General features: G+C 37.3%; 1 protein-coding gene across 2 annotated transcripts; it reads left to right on the top strand.

Moving 5' to 3' along the window:
* Positions 1–6376: 6376 nt before the first annotated feature.
* Positions 6377–10480, top strand: LOC107657093 (iroquois-class homeodomain protein IRX-6-like). Of its 2 annotated transcripts, none has more exons than XM_016445100.1 (7): positions 6377–6707; positions 7533–7796; positions 8198–8307; positions 8416–8711; positions 8832–9470; positions 9722–9827; positions 10319–10480. In XM_016445100.1, the coding sequence occupies exons 1-7, from the start codon at positions 6642–6644 to the stop codon at positions 10356–10358; spliced, it is 1521 nt and encodes a 506-aa protein (XP_016300586.1). In that variant the 5' UTR covers positions 6377–6641; the 3' UTR covers positions 10359–10480. The 2 variants fall into 2 exon arrangements, with proteins under 2 accessions (XP_016300586.1, XP_016300587.1); XM_016445101.1 differs by having other exon boundaries at positions 9722–9836.
* Positions 10481–10695: the final 215 nt, after the last annotated feature.

The raw sequence follows: 10695 nt of genomic DNA, 5'->3' as shown, positions 1-10695 counted from the left end.
CTATGTCATGTTCTTTTGTTCTTCAGTTTGTTTATATCAAAGAGGAAATACAGAAATTATGAACGATACATCAGTGTAGCGCTTTCACTTCTTTCATATTTTTCATCTTGCAATCACAAATCATTTTTATTCCCAGATTAAATTGCTTTGTAAAAACAATGTTTATCTACAGAAAAGAACATGAAATGACATGAAATGAAATGCTAGTTTAGATGATTTTTTTACTTGGGAACATTGGTTTCACATCAGAAATAATGCACCATTAAGCACTGACACAACAAGGCTCGACGGGAAAGATGAAAATAAAATGTGTGGGGGAAATATTTTTAGAGCCATCTGGCTTACGTTTGAGAGCGAGCATGGAGAAGAAAAACCTCTCCAGTGCCTGGCCTGCAAATGAGGACCAGAGGCCTCAGCAATTGAACTGTCATTGCAGGAGAGGCCGTTTTGTTCACGGGCATGAGAGCGGGTTTCAACAGTCCCTGTCTGTTCCCACTTACCTCCAGAGCGGCACAATCTCACCTGAAGATAAAAGCAGTCAGGTCAATTTTCTTAAACCTACAGAATAACAACAGTTACGTGATGATGACTACCAATTGGTCACTTTCAGTTGCTCCTAAATCCCAGGGATAAAAACCTGAAACTAAAATATGCGGTCATAATGGGGGATAAATGAATGTTCTTTTCTGCCTGTACATGTAACTTAATCTTTAATTCTCCCGCCCTACACGGCTCAACATTTTCCCTCCTCTGGCATTCTTTCAATCCAGGAGTAAAATCAAAAGTGAAAGAAAACTTCTCAATTAGTTGGACTTTTCCTGACATTGCTGCATGGTGCCCAAGATGAGGCTTTGAAGTAAGAGCAAGTGGAAAAGTACATCTGACATCACAACAGCCTGGATTGCTTTAATGTTTGCAGAAAATTCGACTTAACCTACTGTCCTGCCCTGCACACCAAAAGCACCGCAGTCTCAGAATCCAGACCGAAGTATTGGAGATTGGGACTGTCGCAGCTCTTCAACCTCCAGCCAACTGTAAAAAAGCAGCTACAAAACAGTGCAGCCCTCAGAAGTGTTTATGCAAACAAACACCAAGCATGACTATTTGTATGACTTGGCACCAGCGTTTGGTTAACCACCCACAAGCATTTGCAGATGGGACCTCTTCTAGGGGGCCACAAGTGCAGTGAGAAGGGAGAGAGGGAGAGGAAGAGAGAGGGGTCACAGAGGAGAGGATGACTGCAGAGCTGCAGAAGTTTTAGAACCACACAAGATGTTGCAGATGTTGTCGTCTGCACAGATCATGGTGAAGGGTTATAATTACTGACACACTAATGTAATACTGGACTTATTTGTCCCCACAATTTACTGGCAAGTTGAATGGAATCGGTATGTGTGTGTTTTGAACATCCTTTACTAGTTGCCATACTCTGAGCATTGCATATGCATCTACACACTATTAAATAAGGATCATTGTGTCATCATTTATGCACCATCATGATGTTCCAACCTTGTAGGATTTAATTTCTTCTGCTGATCTCACTGACCTCAAACTTTTGAACAGTAAATTATAAAAGTTTAAGGTCAGTAGGATTTTAGGAATGAATACTTTTATTCAGCAAGGATACTATTAAGCAGCACAACTGTTTTCAACATTGATAATAATAAGAATAAATGTTTCTTCTGCACCAAATCAGCATAGTAGAGTGATTTCTGAGAATGTGACACTGGAGTAATTCAGCCTTTTCACCACAGGAATGGAATAAAATTAAATAAAAATTAAATAATAAACAAATAACTAAACATAACATACAAATAAAATAAAGTTAGTTGTTTTATTTTATTGCATTTTTGTCCTTGGTGAGCATAAGAGACCCCATTTATTTTGTTTTGTTTTCCAAAAAACATAACATAAGTAGGTAAGTAAACAATGACAGAATTTTCATTCAAATTCAACAAATTTACTAGAGGGCCTTTTTAGAAACACACAGAGACATTGACTGAGTCATCCAAGTATCTGCCAGTTAAATCTCAATGTAACAAGTTACAAATCCCTGACAGCACAGAAACACTGATTCAATTACACTGGGACATTTAGAGCTGCTGCCAGCTGAACAGTCCTGTTCACACAAACTCAACAAAACAATGAAGAACAAACTTAAATGTACATTATAAACTATAGTGCACCCACACATTCATCCATGTTCAATGTCATTTTTTGCTGAGTTGAGAAAATATAATAAATTGAAGGTTTTAAGTGTTGTTAATTAAAAATAAATAAAAATTAATTAATTAATGATAATAACAACAACAAAAATATGTAAAAAAAATAATAATAATAAATAAATAAATAAAAAAATACAAATGGGAATTGAATGTGATTTTTGTCAGACACTTACAAATGTTAACTGCAATAAAATGAAAATGTATATTATAGTTTAAATTTATATTAAATGCAATTAGTTGAACTTAAAAGTGCTTTTTTGACCCACTTACAAGTAGGACTTAAGTACATCTTTGTATGCAATTGCATAATTACTTCTATTGTTTACTTCTATTATATATGGTTGAAGGCAACTGCCAAACATTTATAAATGTATTTATTTTCTAAAATATTTTATTATTTTTTTCCTCTTATAGTACAATATAGCAAGAGAGATGGAAATAGGGAGATCAGCACAAGACCCATGCCAGATTCGAACCCTGGTCCCCATGAGCCAGCAGCTCATATACAGTATAAAGTTATACAATTTAGTACATTTAAAATATATTAAATGTATATCAAATAACACACTACAGTTCAATTATGATTAAATTATGATAATTTATGATTATTAATTATGTTAAATTATAAGTATTTTGCATGTGCTTTATAATGATAGTCAACAAAGTAAAACATTTAATTTTATATAATTTTTACAAGGTGCAATTTTTAAAAGTGTACTTACTGTATGTGTGTTAAGAAACTGTCATGAAAGTGTACTCTTTAAGTACACTTATATGGCTTTTTATTACATTATAATTATATTATCTGCAAATACAATTTTTAAAAAATATACTGATTTGAAATACACTACAAGTGCACTTTCAATACAATTAAGGGCACATCTTTTTCACAAGGGTATTAATTAAAACATTAATGTAAAATACTCCTGAAAAATAACTCGATAGTTTAGGCATATGCACCATCTTTTAAAACAATGTATCTAATCAGCAAATATATGTGTAATTAATCATTTACAGAAAATGGAGCAATTATATGATTTCAAACTTGACATTGAGCAACATCAAAGCAAGTCTTACTTTATTGCATGAAATGCAAAGCTTTTATTAACATAGCTAGATTGATAACTTTATTATATCTCTAGTAGACAAAGATAATTGAAGAATAAAGTCTTCCTGACTCTGGTAAATTTATCCATCTACTTTAGATGAAGTTTGTTTTGGATTTTGCTGGGCACTGTTATGGCCACATCCATTATAATTTGAGGGTTTCTCATTAGAATATTTATTACCTTCTTTTCAATTTTTGGATAATTTAGCAGTGTTAATACCTGGCCAGAAATGAAGCGAGCAGAGACAGTTAGAGATAATTCAGGATCTCGTATGTCTGGGATTCATCTGAATATATCAGGAATATCAGACTTGTTTAATGAGATATCACTCTGCTTCGATCCTGAGTGTCCCCTCCCCCTCGCTCTGCCCCTTTCTGAGCAGTGCCTTATTATTATTTCATAAAAAAGCTCTGATCTGTCTTATGAAAAAGCAGAAAAGCTTTGTGAAATTCATTAAAGCAGCCTGAGAAATGTATTAAATGAGAAGGTGAAGCTGGCTGTTGGTTTAACCTTTCTGCTGTGAGGCTTTGAGCCTCCATAATTTCTATGCAAGGCTAACAGAGGCCCAGACACACACTCACACACACACAAATGTAAACGAAGAGACCATTCAAATTCCCTTGTCACAGAGAATGCTATAATTCAAAGTTTGGAAAACATCAAATCTATCCATCTTTCCATCCATCTACCCGTTTTAGAAGATTGCGGACCATACACATTCCTATATGAATGGATGTGATGGTATCATCACGAACTATCTCGCAAGATCCTGAAATCCGTGAGAGCGATAGGAATGAAAAGTGATAGGTGTGTAGGACTGGTCACGCTCTACCTTTTTAATTAAGGTTGATTTAACTTACGACCCCCCTCCACCCCTCAGTGCTGATCATCAGGTGCTGCTCCACTCCACATGCATTATGGATGAGGCTGCCCATATGCACTTGGGCTATCATGTGTGCCCTTGCACAAGGCTTTAGAGAAACTACAGTAAACTATCACATATAGGATATTCTGACCTTCCTCTCAACTGGTTCCTCTTTCTCTAATTGTGCTCTCGTAACAGGAGAAGTTTGTGGGATAATCACTGATCTATAACATATAGAGATGGGGATGTGGGTATTTTTGGAAATCCTCAATAATCAGACATATTTGTTTTCCTTTTTGATTACCTACCAAACCTACAAGATAATGTATAACCATGCATATGAGAGGCCCAGGCTAGTTGTCACATGGGCTACATTGAAGTAAGGAAGGTTCTGACTAAATTGCACACGTATTTTCTCTAATAGTGGATTTGTATATTGGTTTCAAACCAATTTCTGAGTTTCAGACAAAAAAATCAATATCCTATTTTTTTTTTCTTTGACTACTGAGTGACCACAACAAAAACTAGTTTGCATTTTTAACCAAAAGGTTAAACTGTATTCTAAGGGTATTCTTGTCAGTCAGGAAAAGCTGACACAACTTCATTGGGTCAGGTTTGTGTCTTTTAAATTTTATTTTTTATACAATTTACTTATTTTAATACTTTTGGGCAAAATAGTTCAGACATTTGTAAGCATTAACTTATATATTCTTGCTGTTTCGTGAGTGTGTGTTTTTACTGTTTGTCAAAACATTCAATTTGCCAAATCACTGTAATGGCAGGTTCCATTGTGACAACCTATTAATATAAAGTGACAATATGCCCTATTCAAAATAATCTATTTTAATCAAATAAAAAAAACGTAGTTCTCTGAAAAATACTCACTGGAGTCAACTAATCTACATACATGTACATATCATTTCACAGTAGTATCTCTCCTATCTATCAGTTCCTATTAAGTAAGACAAAAAGGAATAAAGGTTTAAGAGATCATCCAGAAATTTAAATTCTGTAGTCATTTACTCACCCTCATGTCTTTCCAAATTTGTATTTTCTGTCTTCTGTGGAACATAAAAGAAAATATTCTGGCTATAACTTTCTGGCTCCCAAATTTTTTTAAATATCTTCTTTTGTGTTCTTGTTCTACAGAAGAAAGAAAGTCATACAATGCTGGGACGACATAAGAGAGAGTAAATGATGACAGAAATGTTGGGGGTTTATTTTTGGTTGAAGAATCCCTTTAATTGACAGTTTATCTCCTTCATGAGAATAAAACATATCTACAACAAATTTTTTATAATTTATATTTCTTTGTTTTCCAAATGCTCGACACAGAACGTGTTAAGACTGCGGTGACTTGAACTGAACGTGGCACTTGATGGGCCTGCACTGCACGCTCCCGTCATCACAGCGGCTCCATCAGGGCCCGTTCACTGACTCGCAGCTCTCTGGCGCCTCTCGAAGAGTGAGCTTGTAATCGTAAAGAGATCATCGTGGACAAGGTTCTCATCCTTTTTAAGCAATGTCATTGAACTATTCCTCTTATATTATCCCTGAAAAGGATCAAATGAGAGGAGATCGTCGCGGATTGCTGCGCGCTTGGCAGTGACCGCGTGAGTGCTGTGATTCGGTTCTTTTAGTTTTGATATTCCACATTAATTAAATTAGTTTTTCACTGTTTAATGAAATTGGCTAATTTACCTTCACTGTTAGGACCACATGTCCCCATATGGTTGAAATCAAATCAAACTTTATTTGGGCTACTAGTAAAACTGATAAACAAACATGAAAAAATAATGTCTTCATGGAAATCTAAAATGCTAAAAAGGTTTATGTGAGGGTTGGGTTTAGGGCTACAATTACCATCTGACCATTCGCTCAGAATAAAAACAATAGGCTAGAAGTCATACAAACGTGTGTGCCTGTGTGTGTGTGTGTGTGTGTGTGTGTGAATGCACTAATGTTTCAAAAGAAAAGGAAAAAACACTGAGGGGACAGGGGTGTGCAAAACACACCTCAAGAAAAGCGCGAAGCATGACGTGATTGGCAAAGACATCATTCTATCCTCGCAGTCCCGGGATTCGAATGACGTCACACTGATACCCGTGCATGGATGAATTCTAAAAAACTATAGAGGCACAAATAATAGCACAACCACAAGTTCATATCTTGCAAGTCTTACGTTATCCTTTAAGCTTTCTACAGCTGTTTAACAACAATAGTTTTTGTACTTGATGAAGCTTAACTCTAATTTCTCATTTCCTTAAGGGGATTATCTATAGGCTGCATATAAATCTAGGGCTGGCGTAAACATCCTCAGTGCTTCCCAGATAAGTGCAGTCATCTATTATTGAGCGAAATGCCGAGTGTGGAAATGTGTGTAAAACGGTGGATTTGAAGTAGATTTGGTTTCAATCGATCAGCAGGAGAAGAATATTTCTTATGGTAACAAAAGCAGCAGCTATGTCTTTCTCTCAGTTTGGATATCCTTACAATGAAACTTCTCAGGTAAGCATGAAAATTGTATCTTTTTCTCATGTAGATACTTAATGAGCGCGCACACCATAGGGTGATTTTCCACACATTCTGTCATAATCTTTGGACCTCAGTAACTAACACTACTAGGTAGCAGCAGATTGTTCTGTCACTAAGTCCTAAAGTAAAGTTAGGCGATATCGTGGGGTTTGTCAATATTTATAGTAATGGGTTATTTGAATTATAAATGACCTCACGTGTTGTTGTAAACGTGTAAATTACCTTTACGGTGTAATTGTACAGAGTGAGAGCGAGACTCCTCCCTTTGCCGGTAGCCTTTGCCGTCTGTGTGTATAAACTAATTAACAGATAACGGACAGATATTTTTGACAACATAACTTACAATCAATTATAGTTTTACTTTAATGTAAAAACGACGGCTATATTGTTAAAAGAAGCCGCGCTTGCTGCTGGTTAACTTTGTTACCCTGACTCAAAACTTAACAGAAAGTTTTACTTTCAGCTTTGACAAAAACAGATTTTTTTGTTTTTACACCAAACATATACATCAACCCACAAGAAATAATGTTCGCCTATTTTTTAAGTAAATGTTTATGGATGTTTCAATTATTTGTACAATAAATGTCTCAATTAAGTCAAATTAAAGTACACTTCTTATCTTTGTGAATAAAACGCATGGATGAGAATAAAATACAAGCGGTTTCAAGCGAGTTCAGTTCTACGCAAAGCTTCTTAACGTCATCTTACCTTCATTTTCTGTTTTACTAAGGAAACTGTGCGCATGCTTTGTAACGCAAATATAAAATGACATGTCTATCCACAATTTTCTTCATGCAGTTTTTCGTGTCGGCAAACCCCAGTACGACTTGCTGCGATTCGATTTCCAGGTCGGTGACGGAAGGATCGAGCGCGTCTCAGACCGCAGCCTCCTTCTGCTGTCCCTCCTATGAGAACCGGCTGCTGGCTAGCACGCGGAACGAGCTCAACGCCGCGCTCGGGATGTACGGCTCTCCCTACGCAGCAGCAGCGACCGCAGCCGGTCAGAACTACGCCAATTACTTTCCGTACACCTCCGACCCCTCTGCCATCTACTCCAGCCTGGTACGTGTAGCCCTCTCATCAGATATAGCGCGGGTCCTCCGTTCAATCGATTGACTCATTCAAGTCACGGCTTGTTATTGATTATTTTGGCTTGGTAAGAGGACCATGCTGTCTAGCTGTCGGGTGTAATAACTTTGAATAATCAGACGAAATAAACAGAGAATGAAGCGACATAGTCATCTGCTTGCTGTAAAAGGCCCTGCTTGGTTAAATTTGGAATAAATAAATAGAAATGTGTGTATAGCTTATTATGTAAGTGATAAAATAAAGTTACAATTTAAGGACAGTAAGGAGATAAAGTGTTGTTTCCACTGTAAATAATAAATGTCCTTAGCTCAGTGCCAGTAATATATGGCAGCTATATCACATTTTAAAATGTGTAGTTTTTTATTTATCTTTAGAACCCACAATATGAAATCAAAGAGGGGTCAGGCAGTCTTCATGGCACTATAACCCAGCCCACTGCCTACTATCCATATGACCACTCACTGGGCCAGTACCAGTATGACAGGTGAGATTTGTATCTGTTCCACCAATATGATATTTTGATATATAATACTTTGCTTTAAATACAAATTCTGTTAACCTTTTAAAGACGTCACATTTTAATTTAATTCAGGTATGGGACAGTTGATTTTAATGGGTCAACCCGGAGAAAAAATGCCACGCGGGAGACAACAAGCACTCTTAAAACATGGCTTTGTGAACATCGAAAGAACCCATATCCTACAAAGGGTGAGAAGATCATGCTGGCCATTATCACCAAAATGACTCTCACGCAAGTGTCTACCTGGTTTGCCAATGCTAGAAGGAGACTAAAAAAGGAGAACAAGATGACCTGGTCCCCCAAAAACAAAGTGGGTGATGACCGGAAGGAAGACCTCAATAAGAATGACCCAGACAGTATTACCAAAGGTAAGTCATAACGCTTCTCAGCTAAATTAAATTCTGTAAATTAAAAAAGTATTAGACTGTGTTTGTTGTTTGTAAATGCATGTGAATGCTCACTCAGTATCTCTTACTGCTCTTGCACAGACTCCAAAAACAGTAATGATGAGCGGGACCTGCAGTTCAGTGACCTGGATGACATAGAGGACGAGGACTGTGAAAAACTGGACAGTGACTGTGAGAAATCAGGTCAAGATGACCTGTCGACTTCCTCCCCTCCGAAGAGGGACTGTAACCCTGACCTCCCTCTCCACTCGAACTTCCCATCTTTTCCCTGTGGTCTAAAGAGTTGTGGGGCTCTGAACCCTGACTACCTGGATTCTCTGGGCTCCAAACTACAGCAGCAACAGCCCTCACCTCAGTCCACCTCTATCAACACTGTGGCACTCTCTCACTTTGAGTCATCGGAGAAGCCCCGGATCTGGTCGCTGGCACGTACGGCCGCCGCAGGGGTTGTATTAGGCATGCAGCATGGTGGAGATGTACGGACTGGGCCTGTGGACTGTCAGATGCAGGGAGTCAGGTTGCCCACAGTCGGAGGAGTGCAGTGTGGACAGCTGAAGGGCCTTCAGGACCCTACCAGCCTCAGCAATACGGAAAGCCATTACCAAGAAGGACTGCAGGGGATACACAAGGCATACAGTAGTGGGAACTTTAAGACCCTCCAACTCCACTCTTCATCCTATCCTGGACTGACAGAATCCTGCCAGTATTCCTCAATGGAAGGTACACCCTTTCTCTGTTCACAGAGCTATATAACAGGACCAAGTAGCAATCACAGTTATGCCAGGTTAAGTTATCAGCCGTTTGGAATTCTAAATGCTATATTTCAATTATTCAAAATAACTTATTTTTTCTAACTAATTACATACAGATATGCAAAATAAAAAAAATATTAAATACAACTTTTGTATTTGTTTGAGTACTGTTTGTGTAGTTTACTGACAGTTGTGATCTCTTGTGTTTGTGTACTACAGGCTTCACCAGTGCAGGAAAGACAGAGACAGAATCCAGTGTGGACAGTGTGCGACATCCAACAATCCAGGATGTCAAAACCACTGCATTCAGACCTGTGATGAAGAGGTGAGGCAGGTGAGCATGAGTGAATATGCACACACACACACACACACACACACACACATTAACAAATGTATTTTTTTGAACCCATTATGGCAGTGTTCGTATATAACTGATATCTCTCACATAATGATCAGAATAACATTGCATACTTAATATGTGAGAAAATAAGAAAGATCTGCACAGAACATATAAATGTATCTGCAAACTATTGTGTATGGTTACAGGTTTTTTTTTTTTTTAATAAAAATAAATCCAATCATGTAGGATTACATAATATCTGTCACCTCACAGTCTGCATTCAAGTAATGCCATTACACATACTCTCTAGTAACGTATCTTTGATAACAGTAAACATTTGTGATGTACAGCCATCAGCTAAACTGATGAACGTTATTGGATTGTTTGGGCTATTTCTGTCACAAGGATTTCATCACGCAGTTATCCAATATTACCTGTCATTGTTCTCATACATTTTCCTTCTCACTCTGAATTAGGACTGTGGAAATGCCAATAAACACGGGGACATTTTTCTGATCTACATTATGCACTATGGAAAGGAGTCAATGAAGAACTATAAGCCCATGGCAGCAGACACTTGAAATAGTAGCGCAATGAAAATGTGTGCTCTTTCTGGAACTGTGAAAACTGGAGGCAGCCATAATTTTGCACAATATGATTTGATGGTGTCAATAACTTTATGCAATGTTTTATGTATGTATGGGAATAAATTGTGATTTCTTATGTTTGCATTGGCAATCGTAGTTTAGTAATTCTATTTATCTATTTATTGTTTGATTATCCATCGGCTTTATTTATCTGTTACCATGTGTCCTCTCAAGGTTTTGTTGTGCGTTTCATTTATTTCTCTGTG

Source organism: Sinocyclocheilus anshuiensis, unplaced genomic scaffold (genome assembly GCF_001515605.1).
Source record: "Sinocyclocheilus anshuiensis isolate Anshui unplaced genomic scaffold, SAMN03320099.WGS_v1.1 scaffold944, whole genome shotgun sequence".
Taxonomy (NCBI): Eukaryota; Metazoa; Chordata; class Actinopteri; order Cypriniformes; family Cyprinidae; genus Sinocyclocheilus; species Sinocyclocheilus anshuiensis.
Note: the sequence above shows the minus strand (reverse complement) of the source record. Positions and strands in the feature narration are given on the sequence as shown.